This window comes from Panulirus ornatus, chromosome 13, assembly GCF_036320965.1.
Source record: "Panulirus ornatus isolate Po-2019 chromosome 13, ASM3632096v1, whole genome shotgun sequence".
Classification (NCBI taxonomy): Eukaryota; Metazoa; Arthropoda; class Malacostraca; order Decapoda; family Palinuridae; genus Panulirus; species Panulirus ornatus.
Window position 1 is genome coordinate 58,605,470 of NC_092236.1, and position 18,509 is coordinate 58,623,978.

The following is an 18,509-nucleotide window of genomic DNA, read 5'->3' on the forward strand; positions in this document are numbered from 1 at the left end:
AGATGAATGTGAATGGCTTTTTTTTTTATATACATTTTTTTTTTTTCATATTGCTTTCATTTTTAGTTCATATTTTCTGCCTCTCAGACTTTACAATGAAGATTCCGTTGTTTGATAACAGCTTCTGCAAGTTTGTTTGTTTGTTTTTTTGTTGTTATTTTCAAACGACCTTTTGTAACAGCTTTGGCAACACTGTGACCTGTAATTACTTGTAATCATCACTTATTAATTACTTTCGTTATTCTCAGTTTGAGCTCATTTGCATCTTCGACGGAATTTTTTCTTTTCGTTATATTCACTGAAAATTACATTCTAATTTAACAGCCTGAAAATGTAATTAAATCATTCCTTAATTTCTTAACAGATTACGAATGTGTGATATTACATTTAAACTAATATACCTATGTATGAAATTGATGATAGGACAAACATTTTGTTAATGTAAACTTTAAAAGAACAGATCTCTTAAGTTTCCATTTATCCATGTCTTTGACGGGACGCCGAACTGCTAAATATTAATTTATTTTCTTAAAAGAGCAATTTTTCTTTTATATAACTAACAATCTTATCCATGCCATTTGTCAATATTCGTCTTTTTTTTCCCTCGGTTACATGTAACTGCCGTCTGCTCCGAATATAACATTTTATTTCCATTAACATACACCGAGGAAAACTTATTTACATTTTTTTTCAGACTCATTTACAATTTGGTTTCACACAGATGAGTTTAACTGTCTTGTATAAACCCTTAAACACCCTTGGGCACTGCAGTGTGACCTTTAGGTATCATGACTTAGTCTTTGACCTTACCCTTAAGGGCCAGGTCAAAGACCAGGTCATTATACTCATAGGTCGTACAAACATAAGCTCGGGTCTTAAACAATTTCTTTGGAAATAATAGATGTCTATCCTTTGAATTTCTTTTTTTTTTATTCTATGCTTTTCTCAGCTCATTGATAAACCTCTTGGTTAGCTCGTGATAATCATTAACTTATTAACCAATTCTCGGTATTAGGATTAAAGAGCTTTATATAAACTAAAAGTGATATATGATATTGATTTCGATAGACATGGCTTTAACTCTGAAGTCCTCATGTAGCCCAGAGTAGATTCATCAAATGTTTATTCATGAATTCTTTCCGATTCATCTTGTGTTGATTTAGCTTCCCTGATAATATGATTTGCATAAACTTGGTTGCTGATCAAATGTATCACTAACGATTTCTAGACCGGAGGACTTTATTTTTTATTCTCAAACATTCTTAAAGCAGAGTTATGTGATGTTTTTATCAAGCGTTATTCTTAGGAGCTTTATCAAAGCAAGCACGCCTTTCCAAGTGACTGAAGCACAGTATTCCATGCGGGAGACTTAACCATACGTTAAGCTCTCATCCCCTCAAAAAGCAAAATCAAGCAGCATGTTTTCATATTGAGTACCATCCTTAAGTCTGACATGCCACCTTCCCCACCAGAGAACGACGAGGGCCAAACGAACGAAGTGGCCCTCGGGCACATGAGGGAGTTCTACACCATCAAGGAAACCATCCAAGATCTGCACGAAAAGGTGGAGATGGAGGCTGGCTCCATCACCCAGGACCAGAGGTACTTCGCCGACTACCTCTACGGCGTCAAGAACTTCAAGCCGTGGATGGAAGACGCTGAGGGCGTGGTTAAGACGCCCCTGGTCAAACCAGCTAAGCTGGAAGATGCCATGGCTCTCCTAGAGAAGGTCAAGGTATGGTGGTGTCTCTGTAGCAGATTTCTTACTGCCCGATCTCAAGATTTATTTTGGCGCTGGTGACATGTCGAGGGTACAGCACGGTCCACTTATGACCCCCTTGGGCTAAAAGGCAATATAAAGCGCACGAAAAACATACAAGAAACGATAGTTCCTCGGTTGAGTTTCTTTTTTTTTTGGCCTGACTTCTAAAGCCAGGAGGGTCGTAGGAAGAGAGAAAGAAGGAGGGGAGGGAGGAGAAGAATAATCTCAGAACATCGATGTTTGTGGAAAGATGTGGCTACCATAACAGTTTGGTGAAGTTATGTGGGGATGAAATCTTTAGCTTGGAGGGGCTATAAAGGTATAAGACCAGTCTGGAGACGTTATGGTCAACTGTAAACACAAAAGAGGGAATCACATTGAGAAGATTTCACTGCGTCTCTGGCAGTGAAGAGAGACACAGCTGGAGTAATGTCATCCTATAAGTTCTTGGTAAGAATTATGAAGCAAGATATGGTAGTCTATACTTCTGTGATCTAGCTATCATAAAGACGTATTAGAGGGTAGAATAAAAAGATATTGTGGGACATGTATAGACACACACACACACACACACGCAACCTGACAGTATCAGCGTAGTTTTGCAGATACGAATCGCTATCACACATGTCATCCAGCAGCAGAACAGAGAAAACTTTGAGAAGAATCCTGTGGACAAGGCAGGAGACATTCCAAAACATTTTCATGAATTCATCTGAAGTAAACTGACGACTTGCAGCTGTAGGGAACACTTAGCCATAAGCTTATAAAAGCATTGTAGTTCTTGAGATATATATATATATATAAATATATAATCATTTGCCATCTCATCTTCCAGCAATTCAACAGCAGCTGTGAGGAGAACAAGCATAAGCTAGACGCAGCTGCAGAGTCCAGGTCGCATATGGAGAAGCAGACGAAGGCCGACAACGAAGTGGCGACGCTGAACGGTCGCTGGGATCAGGTCAAGAAGACAGCTGATGACCGCGTGACCAAGGTCAGCTGTTGGGGAACATATCAAGCTGTTGGGGAACACACCAAGCTGTTGGGGAACACACCAAGCTGTTGGGGAAAGTCTTTAGCTGGGAGGAGATTGTTGGTGTTGAATAATGATCCAGTGACTGATGGTGACGGGAAGGCTGACTGATGATGAAGTTGCTGATGGTGATTTAGGTATTCACGTGGAGATGTTGATGCTCTATGATGGTGATTGGTATGGATGGTGGTAACTGGTCATGAATATGACCCGTGATGAACTGAGTGATAGTGAAGAATGATGGAAGATGAGATTGACGGAGAGAGTTTCTGGCGATGATGATGGCTACCCGTGTTATGGTATGAGAAGCTTAAGATAATGAAGCGTGGGGAGGAGTTAGGATGTTAGTGATGAAAAGGAAAAATGAACATAATGACAGATTTTGAAAGTAAGACGACATGGAAATGTAGTACGAGCCGATGACGGCAGATTTTGAAAGTATAAACTGATGAAAACGAAGTGCGAGTTTATCAACGAATCCAAAGATTCTTAATTGATCATTGAATATCCTTTCCATTGGCCGACCACTAATTGATATCCCACTAACTAACCCCTTACTCATTAGTTACCAATTTCTCTTCAAAAAGCCATAAGTTCTCTGTTCTGACCTGACCCTAACTACCAATTATTCATTGGCTAACCAGTATCAGCTGACAATCTGCTGTCGCAAACCACCTATCCGACTTCATCCATCTACCTAACCACGATCATCTAACTGTCGTTTACCATCTAGTTAATCACTCATTCCTCCGACTCTCCTGCAGGTGCAGGAACTCTGTGATACGTGGTCAGAGCTGCAGAAGGTGACGGAGGGCCTGACAGAGATCATCGCAGCTGTTCCTGGCGCAGACATGCCTGATGTCGTGGCTCTCGAGTCCATCTTCAAGAAATTCAAAGACATCAATGACAAGAAGGTCAAACTACTCTCAGTTGTCTAAACCAAAAAGAAAAAAATGTCAAAAACTAATTTTCCTGTTTGTGGTGCTAATTAGGGTATGTGGTGGACATAGGAAGGAATGGGAGGAAGAGGTTGGTTCGCTCTGTGTCTGCTTGCTTACCTCTCTTCGTTCCTATCTCCCCCAGCAACCTCTCGTGGAATAAGATCATATCATCTGTACTGTCTGAGGTCTTGCGATGAGGCTGGAGTGCATGATGTGTGAAAGCCACTGGTTGTGTGACGCGACGTGTGAGAGTGACTGGTTGTTGAGAATAGGTGAGGAATGTGCTTCAAGAAATGTTCTCGTTGGTAGAGGTAAATCTACTTATTTTTTAAGGCGGGAGATCGTGGTCAGCATCGAAGATGAATGTAAGTTCGAAGCTTCAGATGTTCCGCTGGTGAAGCTTCGAAGCTTCCAAACTAGGAAGTTGTTCTAAAAGCTTTGATCAGCTTTGTCTTCTGAACGGAAGACACTATGCTTTACAACACTTCGTAAAATCTTTTTTCATTTCGTGAATTTACAACCTACACCAAACCATACATTTATCTAAGCTTAGCTCTTCTTTTAGAAAAAACATACAGCGAAGCCTTAAAATAGCAGCAGCTATTCATTGAACAAAAGACAGACAGACAGACATATTAGATATGGGTTAGATCTGTTTATATATTATTGCTAATGTATACTGCAGGAACCCATGCATACAGTCATGATTACGTAATTTGTATGCATTGAATTTGTATTTCTATGTTGGACTTTGTGCTATGGTTACGTATGACACGAGCAAATGAATCATTACCCAATATCTAGTTAGCCAGCAACATTTTTCATTTTTGTTCGGTTTTTTTTTTCAGTTATTTTATTGAGGTTATGTGATTACTCTCATTCATCAGTATTGTATAAAGACAAATCTTTTGAGTTCAGAGAATACACGAGCGGCGGAGGATAAGTACATGATACAGACCTGCCTTAAAACAAGAGACGAACGACTAGCCATGTCTTCAAGGTAGGATTATGTGGTTTCTATAAATGATGAAACGTTCTTAATGACTTTGTTGGAGAGTAATCATCCTGCCCCATAAGGAAGCTAGCCTGCACGATAATCTATAGATCATTCGGTATTATTATGATTTCGCTTTTTCTTTTTTTAATTCCCTATTTTTATTTTTGTTTCGTTTTCCTTTCTTTCATTTCCTCAATTATATTTATTTTTTGGGTTACGATTGAAGGGACCAGCTTCCTTTACAGTTACCTCTTATCTCGGTTACGTCAAAGAGCAAAGATTTAAAAGACAGTTAACTATATTTTCCCCCCCTCCTCGCCCACCCCGCCTGCCTGCGCACGCTATTCGTTTTATTGAGTTCGCCAAAACAGAGAACAACTTAAAAATGCAGAAAGTGAATTAATCGGCAGGATAATATGCAGATCTCCACTCTCCCTCCATGCCTGAGGCGCGTAGATCTTTGTGTTAGCCACTATATTCTAATAGATGTATCCTGATATATATATATATATATATATATATATATATATATATATATATATATATATCATTGTGTTCTACTATATCCCCATAGATTCATTCTCACTACTGTATTCTTGTATTATCCTGCCTCACAACTGAATAAAGCACTTTCGCTAAAGACTAAGTTTCATTATCCTATATGTTATATATCTGGTGTTTGACCAAGGGTTTATGCTTGCATGAAGAGCGTGTGTATGGTCTTAGAACCATTTCGAAGACCTGAAGAAGGAGTTCAAGATTATTCGACTGTTGGTTAGAACTTTATGTTGATTTCCTTATGATCCTAAGAGTCTGTAGCCCTAAAGAACAAATTATTACCTACTAGCCAATGAGAACCGACCCAAAGATGAGGAGGACATATGAAAACAAAGGTTAATTGTGTCAGTGAAGAATAAGAAATGAAATTGCAGTTAACGTCCAGCAGTAAAGTAATACGATTCCATTTGGTGCCACACCACCACTTCACACTATCCTGACAACATAATTCTTCGGTTGAGAATTTGGGATTATCAAAATCTGAAGAGAATCTTTAAAAAAGGAGGTAAGCTAATGATAAAATTCATTACGATAAATGATTTACCATTTGGAAGTCTGTTAGAGGTAGAATCACTATTTGATAAAGTAAGATGTATTGATTAAGGTACTGACGTGTGTGTGTGTGTGTGTGTGTGTACAGATTGGTCTTCTGTGAATACATTAACTATACATAATTAATCCTACCAAATTTCGATGCTACTGGGAAATTTATCAAATTTAATTTTTTTCCCATCTGATTATACTCCAGTTTTCAAATACACATTCATATTAGTCAATATGACTAGAATTTGGAACTATAATATAAATGCCTCTCAGTAAAGGATTAATCTAAAAGTATAGATGTAATTCACACAATCATTCTGATAACACACACTAATAAGAGAGATACAGGCATGAGGCTATACGAGAATATCAAGGAGAGGCGATAAGATATTGCAAAACTAAATACATCACCAGGAAATAAGTAAAGATAATCCCGAATGTAATTCCCAGGAAGAAAAAACATAACCTAGGGAAGTAACCAGGATGATGATGAAGGGGTTGGGGGGAGAGAGAGAGAGAGAGAGAAAAAAACACTTGGAAAAACAGATGGTGCCACACTTCACTGGTCTACTGTGACCGCGACGCTCTTATTGCTTACCCTCTGTGTTGACACGAGCTTCCACGTGGGCCTCCTGCCTCACTCCACTCCAAGTATCGAGGCCTAATTCGTTGGACGTCGAGCGACGACGCTTGGTTTGTTCCGACGTCAAGCCTCGACGTCATCACCCCCACCTGGTTTGTTCTGACGTCAAGACTCGACGTCATCATCACCATCTGGTTTGTTCCGACGTCAGGGACGTCAGAGAGACGTTTGGTTTGCTCAATATCCACACCACAAAACATAGATCAAGGAGAATGGGAAGTTTCCTGCCTGATTTGTGTTGCGCCGCCAGCAACACACACATATAGGGACTTATATAATAGATATACGGTTATGTTACTTGTGTTGGCCGGCCGGTAAAGCAAGACATTAAGGACCGGATAGTTTAACTTCTGATTTGTTTTTAACTCAACAATACAGTAAAGGATTTAAGGAAAGAGGGTTTTTTTTTTCGTCCAACAGTTTTTGTGTTGTAGGGAAAACTGACGACAATACTTGGGGAAGGGAGGAAGTGTTTCCATGAGAGAGATGATAGGTTGAAGGTCCCTACTTTCTAGACCTTATCTCTTGGAGAGGACAGCACGACCCTTGAGCACGACGATACTTGAGCACGAATGCACGATACTTGAGCACGAATGTACCATACTTGAGCACGAATGTACCATACTTGAGCACGAATGTACCATACTTGAGCAGGAGGGTACGACTTTTGAGCACGACTTCTCGACCCTTCAGCACGAAGTACGGCCCTTGAGCTCGATCGTATAACCCTTGAGCACAACGGTACCGTCCTTGATGAGGACAGTGGTATGACCCTTGAGTACGACGGTACGACCCTTGAGCACGAATGCCTCCACCAGCAACTTCATCCTTAAAGGTCAGATATGCTATCCTTGATAAGGTATCCCCGACAGTATTCCGAGATATCTTGGACAATATTCTAAGCTATCCTTGACGATATCCTACGATATTCTTCACAATATACTAAGATATCCTCGACATCCTGCCAATACATTCTTCACAATATGCCAAGATATCCAATATGCGAAGATATACCTAATAACATACTAAGACATCCTGGACAATATGCCAAGATATGCCTCATTTATCCCATGATATCTTTGAGAATACGCCAAGATAACAATCTTCACAATATGTTCAAGATATTTTCGACAAACTGCGGGGTTTTACCACCTCACGTCTGGAGGGGAGAGAACCTGTGTCATCTTCCCAGTCCCTCCCTCCCTCCCAGCCACCATCACCACAGGCGACCACACAACAACACAAGAAACCGTACCGATGTATCATATTGTGTTTACGCCACACCTGCTGCTACGCCCCCCACCAACCCAATCCCCCCCCCTCACCCCCTTTTACCCCGACCTCTTAACCCCCCCTCCCCCAACCACCATCAATAGCTCCTGATAACATCGAAGTAAGAACATCACGGTCAAGGGGGAGCTCTCTCTCTCTCTCTCTCTCTCTCTCTCTCTCTCTCTCTCTCTCTCTCTCTCTCTCTCTCTCTCCGTTTATTGAGAGTTTCTCTCAGGATATAGCTATCTATCCGTCTGTCCACTATCATTATAATTGGTCTATCTATCCATCATCACTATCCATTAATTTGTCATTCTATTTTGTCATGATCCATCAATCTATCTATCCATCTATCTATCTACCTCATCATTAATTCCACCACAGTTCCATAGGTTTGCATCCAGTTCAGTTTCCCAGAAAACATTACGAATATATTGAGATATTTAGGTAGAGTTCAACGCACAAAAGAAAACCTGTGTCGTGTCATAGAACACGGCATGTGGTCTTGAGGCTTCAGTGTTTACCCTTTCACATCAGTGTAAATGATGGTCAAGAAATAAAGAGAATATTGGATATAACAATAAATGGGAGAAACGTTATGAAATGCGTCAGAACGAAGACACGATTGTCGCAAGACATGGCAGATTGCAGTGTGTTGTGAGCTGAAGACATGGCAGATTACAGGGTGTTGTGAGCTGAAGACATGGCAGATTACAGGGTGTTGTGAGCTGAAGACATGGCAGATTACAGGGTGTTTTGAGCTAAAGGCACGGCAGGGTATAGCGTGTTGCGAGGTAAAGGCACAGCGTCTTTTACAGTGTCGTATGCTAAAAACACGGGTAGATTATGTGGTGTCTACAAATCAAGACGTAACGATTTGCCGTTCGTGAGATCATTGGTATTCGTGACCACTGCGGAATTCGTCGTTAACTTATTCGTGTGAGGTGTAGTAAGTAGGATAATTGTGGTACCCCAGGTGTGATATTCGTGCACGTTCAGGCATTCGTGTGAGCTGTTATATTTGTACGAACCGTATTATTCGTGCGAGCTGTGGTATTCGTAACATCTGTTGTATCCATGCGAGCTGTTGTATTCGTGCGAGCTGTTGTATTTAGAAACAGTTTTATGCTAAACAAACATTTCACAGTAATGCGACTATTACACATTTTGCTCGTCATTACCAATGCTCAAAATGAAATGCTAAACATCTGTAGATAGAATGTATTACGTGATCATTCATTCAGTACGTGTTCATTCATTCAGTGCGTGGTCATTTACTTAGTACGTGGTTATTCATTCAGTACGTGGTCATTCATTCAGTGCGTGGTCATTCACTTAGTGCGTGGTAATTCATTCAGTGTTTAGACAAAAGGTTCAGTGATAGGAAAGGTTTACCAGAGAATTATTTGGTTTACGAGAAATGTTCAAATGGTTTACAAGTTTTGATTTAATTTACAGGAAAGGTTCATTTGGATAAAGAGTTTTATTAAGTATGGAGGAAACTTTGACAAAATGTTAATTTAGTTTGCAGATGTTCTTATAGTTTACGAAAAAAAATTTCGCGCGATTTGCATACGTTTAATAAGGTTTTCAGTAAACGTTCCTTTGGTTCTCACAAACTTCAGTTGATTTACGAGAAATGTCATCCTCGTAGTGAAAGGTTGGTGTTGAATATCTAAGGCACAGACAACCGACAGGTGAGTGAGAGACACGGACGTGTGGTGGGAGAGGCGCAAAAGTGTGGTAGGAGACACAGACGTGTGGTGGGAGAGGCGCAAAAGTGTGGTAGGAGACACGGACGTATGGTGGGAGAGGCGCAAAAGTGTGGTAGGAGACACGGACGTATGGTGGGAGAGGCGCAAAAGTGTGGTAGGAGACACGGACGTATGGTGGGAGAGGCGCAAAAGTGTGGTAGGAGACACGGACGTATGGTGGGAGAGGCGCAAAAGTGTGGTAGGAGACACGGACGTATGGTGGGAGAGGCGCAAAAGTGTGGAAGGAGACACAGACGTGTGGTGGGAGAGGTACGGACAGGATTGAAAAGCTTACGGACGAGACACACGCACAAGGACACTGTCTATATAGGTTTACCTTAACATTACGTCATCGCCCTCATCCCTACACTGGTCGAGAAACACAATTTACGTTTGGTGCGTCCAGGTTGAGAGAGAGAGAAAGAGAGAGAGAGAGAGAGAGAGAGAGAGAGAGAGAGAGAGAGAGAGCTATCGTACCGTCAGAACGGAGAAGTGACGGAAAGGTAAACACAAGAAGTTGCTAGCGATGCCCTCGGCTACAGACCAGACACGTCTGTCTGTCAGTGGATGGCGAAATCATCGTAATGTGGCGGAATAAAGGAAGGCTCTGCCTCACGGATAACGTGCTTGCAGTGATCACAGGCAGCGATAAATCTTGAATGGGAGTCGGAGGAAGGAGGTACTTGCCAAAGTGGGTTTATCATTTCATTAGGTGGTCTGTCGTCAGAGCAAGAGACACCCTTCAGCATTTATGGTCTACGTCGCCTCTATACGCCCGTGGGTCGTCGCCCTAATGGTCAAACACGTGAAAAATTAATTCGACCTTTAAAAATCATCTTGCCTAGATTCAAGTCAATTAGGAGGATCTGTTTCTAGTTTGTAGGTTGAAGTTTTTTTTAGTTACTTTATAGTCTTGTGTTCCCTCTTTTTTCATAAGAAATTAACGATATGTCACCAGCTGCCTCACGATATTTTGGTCCTCTAAGGACCAGTCTCGTGCTCTGGACGCTACATCTCTCACGGGGGAAACATCGAACATGTATGGAAACACACACACATTATATATATATATATATATATATATATATATATATATATATATATATATATATATACTAGCCAGTTTAGGATTAGATTGAAGGTCAGGCTGGGTTATTCAAGGGTCATACAAATCGTGATCACGAGCCTTCATACTCAAGTCCTGAACCTTCACACCGTCATCCTTAAAAAGGGTCGTACCAGCATCCTTCGATGGTCGTACCATCATCCATAAAAAAAGGGTCGTACCATCGTCTCCTCAAAAGAAAATACCTTTTGTTTCCCCAGGGAGTTTCGTGTCTCGTGTTCCAGGTTGGTTATATACAACCTCCCTCCAACCCCACAGGACCCAATCGACCTCAGGGTTCGCGCAGAGATGCAGATCCCAAAACCCCAACACTTCTCGATCCATTGCACTATTTTTCTTACATTTCGCTCGTCCTTGCCAACACCTCCCGCGCCCCGTTCAGAAATGTAATTGCAATTTCGTTTTCCCTGACTTGGAAAATTTCTCATTACTCAAGACGACCTCCCTCCACCTCCACCCAACACATCCCTCCTCCAGCTCGCTCCCTCCAACTCCCTCCCTGCCTCCCTCCAACTCCCTCCCTCCAACTCCCTCCCAGTCGTCCCAAAGTTTCCGTGGAATTATGGGAACTTCCAAATTAAGTTGGTTAATTTGATTGTGCCGTGCAACCGGGTTAAATGAAATGCCCTGTGCAATTGGATACATTCAGGGTCTTATTATTTTGCTTTAAGATGGCCTTCAAGGACCATCACACACACACACACACACACACACACACACACACAATAGCATATATATAACAAGCCGCAAGTGAAAACTTATCTTCAGCAAGGCTGAATTGTAGTCAAAGGAAGATAAGAAGCACAATCTAGTCGAAGAACTACTTAGTCCTGAGGGATCCATCCTCTCCCTCTAACTTATTGTAGCGTAGCCTTGAAGCTGTAGGAGCCCCATGTGTATGTGTGTGTGTGTGTGTGTGTGTGTGTGTGTGTGTGTGTGTGTCTATTCATCAAGCACTCATAGCACTATGTGTGGTTGAGAAACTTGGCCCAGACGTCTCTCACGACCCACGGATACTTCATCAGCTGACAACCGACCAAGTTATGTGACCTTCACCAGCCTTGGCCGGCTGACTGACACCTGCTATATTACAATGCAGGGAAATGTCATCACCTTCAACCTGATCATAAATCAAACACTTGATGATAACTATAAAGATACGAAGTTCGGTTTGGGATTACACTGGCTCGTGTTATGCTTCAGTGTGTGTGTGTGTGTGTGTGTGTGTGTGTTCGTTCCAAGAGAGAGGGCGCCACATTCCAGAGACACTAGTAGTACAGCTCATGAGATTCCACAAATACTAGGAATTAGGCCAACAAATTCCAAAGATCCTGAGAGTTGTAGGTCATTAGACTCCATAGGTCATGAGAGTTAATTCATCAAATTCTACGGATAATGAGATCAAATTCTACGGATAATGAGATCTTAGGTCTTCAAATTCTACGGATAATTAGATCAAATTTTACGGATAGTGAGATCTTAGGTCATCAAATTCCACAGATAATGAGAATTAGGTCATTAGATTCCATAGGTCAGCAGGTCACTCATTACCACAGACCAAAATTAAAGCCGTCCTCCTCCTCAGAAGAAACTTTGATGATACATCTAAAAAATATTTTCATTAAACTATACACAATCTTTGATAGATACAAAATACTGACGCAAACAGTAATGAATATCAATATATTCATACATTCATGTAATGGCAAAATGCATGTTATCTTGAAATACTGAAGTAAAAGGTCACTCCAGCGATTCTCCTCCAAGGTTTTCTCATCAACAGAAAATGTGGATATGATCAAGGAAATTCTGGAATCCGAAAACCGAGAAGAAAACGGTGTGTGGGACAATATAGGAGTCCCTCAATTTCCGGAAGCTGACAATAGTTGACGAAAGTTAACGTAACGAAGACGAACCCCAGCAATTACGATCTCCCATCCGGGAACTTCGGCCTCTCTCTCTCTCTCTCTCTCTCTCTCTCTCTCTCTCTCTCTCTGAAGCATCACACACACATTTTGTTCAGTGTGTGTGTGTGTGTGTGTGTGTGTGTGTGTGTAATTCAATTTTTATACAGCGATATCCAGGATCAATGTATACGAGTCATAAATATTTTTAAAAAATGAGACACGTTATCATGAAGTTATAATTAAGACGTTTTTGTTTCAGGTACAGACTTTTTTTTGAAAAAAAAAAAACGTTTATTTTGATATTTCTTCGCATAATTCTTAATGACTTTCAACCCTCTCATCATTAACGTGTATGAAAACTTAATGCAAGTTTTGTGTTCTATTCTAATTTGGGTTAATGTAACCTATGGTGAAGGTTAGGCTCGGAGAAGTTAGAATAAAGTTAAAGTAAGTTTTGGTTATGTATCAAGAGACAACAAGTTACGTTCAGAGAAAAAAAAAAACGTTTTACTGAGGCAAGTTCAAATTAGGTTTGCCTGAAATTAAGTTAGGTTTGCCTGCTTAAGTTAGGGCGAGGGTAATTCAACGTCAAAGTTAGATTAAGTTTTCTAATAGTTTGGTTAATTTAGATTAATGTTTGCTAGTAAAATCATTTTCTATATATGTAAATACTGTATGTTTTACCCGTAAATTTTTCTTTGATGTAGATGATGTTAACAACAATGACTATGCAGAACTCAGACCTCTCCAGGACCTGGGAGTGTCTCCAGCTTCCAAGATCTTCGGAAAGCAAATATTCAACTTATCTTACCAAAGACTGGACAATATTCTGCCCTAGATACTTGGTGATTCATGTGGTATCCACAACAGAGAGAGAAACTGTAATCTTCAGCCAACTTTTTCTTAATTGTATCTAAGAGACCAACTCGAAAATATTTAACCTTATAACAGCCTCACAAATCCATGCCACACACACACACACACACACACACACACGTTCTAGATCTGTGAGAGGAAAACACATATCCCTAACATTCTCCTTTTTCTCTGGGGGAGGGGAGAGATGTGGGATGGGTGGGTTGTTGACCCCAGAAACAACAATTAAAACTTATGGACGATTGTGACAGCAGTTGCAAGGCCGGGCTCAGGAGACCAGAGTGAACAACGATGCCAAGTTCTGGCTCAAAGAATACATCATGTTTCCCCTCAAGTGTCCAGCTCAGTGCTGGAAATGCGTGCGTTGCTCTGGAATAAACCATCCAGACCTGATGTTATAGATGGAGGCATTTCACCGAAATAAACCCGTTTAGAATTTGTTTCACGATCATATGAATTTCACTGAAGTAAACTGCCTAGGTTTAGTACCATGGATTTATGGAATTATCAAAAGTGTTCATGAATTACTCCAGGAATACACACGCTTCACTAGAGGGAAATATCCAGACTTTAAACGAGTGATGTCAGCGTTCCTCTGGAATAAACTGTCCATAGTAACACGAATGCATGAATTTCACTGGAATAATCTGTCTGGACGAGACCTGACACGTTGGCAGTTCACTAGAAATAAAATCGTCTTCTTAACTGAAGAATTACTGTTGTAAATTACTGAAGTTTCTCCTTACCGTGTGGGCTGAAAAGTTGGGTCATATGACATGGTTTATGGTAATGTAATTTAGCATAAATCACTCGAACAAGAGCTAGACTGGAGGTTGTCCAAACTGAGGTCGTGTATGACGTGTTGGAATGTCTGTGGCTCAAGGATTTGGTCTGGAGGATGGTAGTGTCTGTGCCACGGGGGTCAACAGAACAGAATGGGTGGGAACACAGAGATGATTGTAGTGAGGGTCATTGGATAACTAGGACAAAGGAATTAGGAACACCAACTGTGGAAGATGGGGTTGTTGCATCGTCAAGTTGTGTAGTGATGTGCGAAGGAAGGAACAAGGTCTTAAGAAAGCTGGAATAGTGTGGTAGTGACCATTGCTTTGAATAGCAAATGGAAGATGTGAGTGGGAGATAGATTCGTACAGTTCCATTTTTTGTGACCTCCCGATTTCACGAAAGGCACAGCAGTTTACGTAGAGTGTAAAGCAAGTCGGAATATCGTCCATAGATGAGCCAAAGCATCCGGTATAGACACTTGAGGAAAATTTCACACTATGAAGTATCAGATACCTGAAAAATTTTGAGATTTTATACAAAAAAAAATTAAGTTTTAATATTTGGGGGAAAGTTTTGTATCAGCACCTTCAGCCGAAGGCCAACACAAAATTTCAGCATTGTTTTCAACATGTATACATCGAGGCTCATCATATCCAAGAGCATCGCTCATTTATTATACTACACCGATTTTTTTCCCCTCCCTCTTGGCTCAGGTGGTGATGGACAAGCAGCAAGAAATTAAAAGGATGTGAAGGAGTGATGGAGAGAATGTTGAGAGGGAAGGAGTGGGGGGGGAGGTAGTGCCAGAAACAAGAGAAGGATGGAAGAAGGGGTTTTGAGATGGAGGTCAGGTATAGAGATGGAAGGTGTAGAGAGGCGAGAGGACTGAAGGAGAGGTGGGCACAGATGGAGGAGAGGGTAACTGAGATGGAGAAATAAGTAAAGGGAGGGTTGGGGAAATAGGTGAGGGAGAGCAGGAAGAAGAAAGATGGAGAGAGAGAGAGAGAGAGAGAGAGAGAGAGAGAGAGAAAGAGAGATATCTAACAGATGTGTACGTCTTCAGGATTCTCCCGACAATCCTTTGTGAGGCTCAGAAGACAGCGTCCACGGATTCTGCCCTGATTGGCTGCCTTGTTTCCTCTCTACCTAGAGGACGACCAGTGACAGACGAGCTGGCTTCCTCTCTCTCTCTATACCCGTCTGGCTGACGTCTTAAGAAACAATGATACCAGAACACCTCGACTTACTTATGTATTTTCAACGTCTGTTAAATGATAAAAGCTTCTTGTAATGGAATATATGGACGTATAACAGAGCATATAGGAGCAAAATAGAATCATGGACATCAACAGCTAACAAATTTTCGATCATCTATATGTGTGTGTGTGCGCGTGTGTGTGTGTAATGTTTACACATTTTCTGTGAAATATTCAATCGAAATCGGTCATTAACAGGACTAATTAAAGGAAAAGCTGTTCCCAGACAATGTTTTAGTACGTTGAAGTATGAACAATAACATTTATGAGGCTCTGAAAAACAGTTTGAAAATAATAAACCTATAATGCATTTACAAAACTCACACGTGTTTATGGAACTGGTTTTCCGTTGAATTAGATTAGCAGAAAAGTAAAATATTTCTTAATTTCTTTCCTTTATTTTGCAATCATCGTTTAATCTCCTCACATGATACCCTGCATACACAAGGAGTAAACAAGCAGCACACGAGATCAATCATACGGACCAATGTACTCAAAGCCAATCAGCAAAATCAGTTATCCAACGTACAAACTTTGGGTTTCGTTGCTTTTTATAGATTTGAGAAAATGTAACTGTAATGCGAATTTAAGGTAAAAACAGTTCACTTTTTACAGACCGCGAGTAATTAACTCATTTAATTACCTAGACTAACTATTTCAAGAGTCATTAACGAAACTAATTAACTTACAGACCAAACATGTGTATGAAGCAGGTATTACAACCTAACATTTAATATCAGACAAAATCTGAATTTTTGATAAAATTAATGTATTTAGTTTAGGAAATTCTACTTGACCTTACATAAATCATAGTTAGCTGTTGTTGCAAAACACAATTACCCAGGAAATTGCGTGTGTGTGTTTGTGTGTGTGTGTGTATGTGTAGGACAGATGTTCATCTTAACTTCATCCGTGCCTCTCCGTTCATCTCAGCAGACGCATCTGGCCTGACTGAGGTGTTCACGCCACATCTACCATGTAGAGCAGGAGGCATTCCTCTCCTGCTGAGTCATAATGAGTCAGCAGAAAAGTAGTACCCTGACTCACTCCCCTTTCCTCCTCCTCCTCCTTTCCTCCTCTTCCTCTCCTCCTTTTCTTCATATTTTCCCTATACATTCACACATCTCTATTTTTTCCCATCGCATTATCTCTTCCCATTCCATCACACCTTGGCTTGTCCTCCGTATGCTTTCCTCCCTCCCTCCCTCCTTCCTTCCCTCTCTCCTCTCCTACGTCCATCAGTCCCCATCCTCCTCCTCTTCTTTTCCTTCCCTACGACGCCTCCCTCACCTCCGGGACTGCCACATTCCCCATGCAGTGAGTGCTGGCGAAAGCATTCCCCTCGCTATTTCCGTGCCACCTCACTTCTCTCCCTCCTCCCTCTGGCCAAGCCAAGCCTTGAGTGCATCACACACACACGCACAAGTCCAGGCACTCAATGAGACATCTTGAACGCCTCTTTATATGGCGTTCACGAACTGGAAAATGGCTTGGGCGGAGGTACGTAAGGAAAGAGGGAAGGAGGCAAGGGGGCGTTCATTTAATGCACACACTTGTTTCAGTAACGAAAGACTGGAAGGACCCGTGCAAGAGCATGCACATAAACCTGATCTCTCTCTCTCTCTCTCTCTCTCTCTCTCTCTCTCTCTCTCTCTCTCTCTCTCTCTCTCTCTCTCTCTCTCTCTCTCTCTCTGTGCACATAATCATCATAGGTTCTGTGTACATTGATCCGGTATCACAATCTTCGGTGCACATAGAGATTGTGTCAGTGTGCATTGGTATGCACAGAGATCTAGTAGCACAGTCATAACCTCAGGAAGATATTTAATATTCTGATGCTCAACCTTTCTTTTTCACATCTGCTAAATTTACAAAATCTTTAACATCAGGAGAAAAAAACATAACACAAGGCATCGACAACCGACAGTTAAAACGAATGAAGAATACTGACAGACTGATTAACCGAGAGTCAAAAACAGACAGACTGACAGATAAGAAAGAATGGACAGACAGACAGACAGATGGATCCCTCTGTATTCCAATCCTTTCTACAAGAGTAATCCCATAAAAATGGAATTTCTTGCAGTTTTACCAGATAGCAAAAAAAAATATATCAAAGCATTGACTGAATTTGTCATACGTGGTCAGATTAGTCCAGTCACGTAATCTTTAGCCCAACTGTGACTACTGTAGCAGTACAGGACTCAGCTCATTTGCATGCATGCTCAAGCAGACTAGGCCAAGTGGATTTCCATGTGTCGTAATTACTCCTTCCTCTGTCCTATTGTTAGTTTTAATCTATTTCACTTTTTTCCTTGAAGCTTTTTTGTTTGCGTTTTTTGATATGAAAAACATACGTACCTACAAACCCTACAAAAATCCTAAACACACACACACACACACACACCCCTACCTCGTTCAACCCTCGATGGAGCATTGTGTAAGGCAACACAATGATATAGCAACTCAACCAATATATCAACTTTCCATCACTGAATGTTCACCTAGTGAACACTAAATGTATAATGTTAAAACCATAAAATTTCCTCTGTAAAACGTCCTTTACTATGTACTATGTAGATAGATTTCACGTGTGTTTATCCAAAGCGCTGATGTATTCGGCCCAAACTCGATCTCAAGATCTTTTGTGATTAATTAACTAATTTCCGACATGATCCCTCAATTATGCAAGTCCTCAAATCCGTGTATTCGTCCGAATGACTACCCGAGTTCAATAAACCGTTCTTTATTCATTTGATTATCTATCATTTGATTATCTATTTACACAGACACACAATGTGTGTGTGTGTGTGTGTGTCATCCAACCTATCGGAATGTCATCGTTCTCCACTGTGATCCACGTTTCCCACATCAAAACATTCCCCTCTGGCTTTCTTTTCCCCATTCAGCGAGAAAACTATTTTCTTTATGTTCTAGAGATCCGACATTTCCCAGAAATGTCAGGTAGCTGGCAGCCATCAGAAAATTGAAATGTTCCGTCATCCTACCCGTCATAGCATTCACAATTTATCAGTGATGTTGAGAATTCATTTTC

At 41.0% G+C, this 18,509-nt stretch overlaps 1 protein-coding gene across 1 annotated transcript in view; it reads left to right on the plus strand.

The window, feature by feature from the left end:
* Positions 1 to 5,373, plus strand: part of LOC139752936 (muscle-specific protein 300 kDa-like) — a 40,721-nt gene extending 35,348 nt beyond the window's left edge. The window contains exons 8-10 of the mRNA XM_071669017.1: positions 1,473 to 1,735; positions 2,598 to 2,756; positions 3,560 to 5,373. Coding sequence (XP_071525118.1) covers positions 1,473 to 1,735; positions 2,598 to 2,756; positions 3,560 to 3,733 — 596 coding nt within the window. The 3' untranslated portion in view covers positions 3,734 to 5,373. The remainder of the gene's footprint in view (positions 1 to 1,472; positions 1,736 to 2,597; positions 2,757 to 3,559) is intronic.
* The last annotated feature ends 13,136 nt before the right edge of the window (positions 5,374 to 18,509 follow it).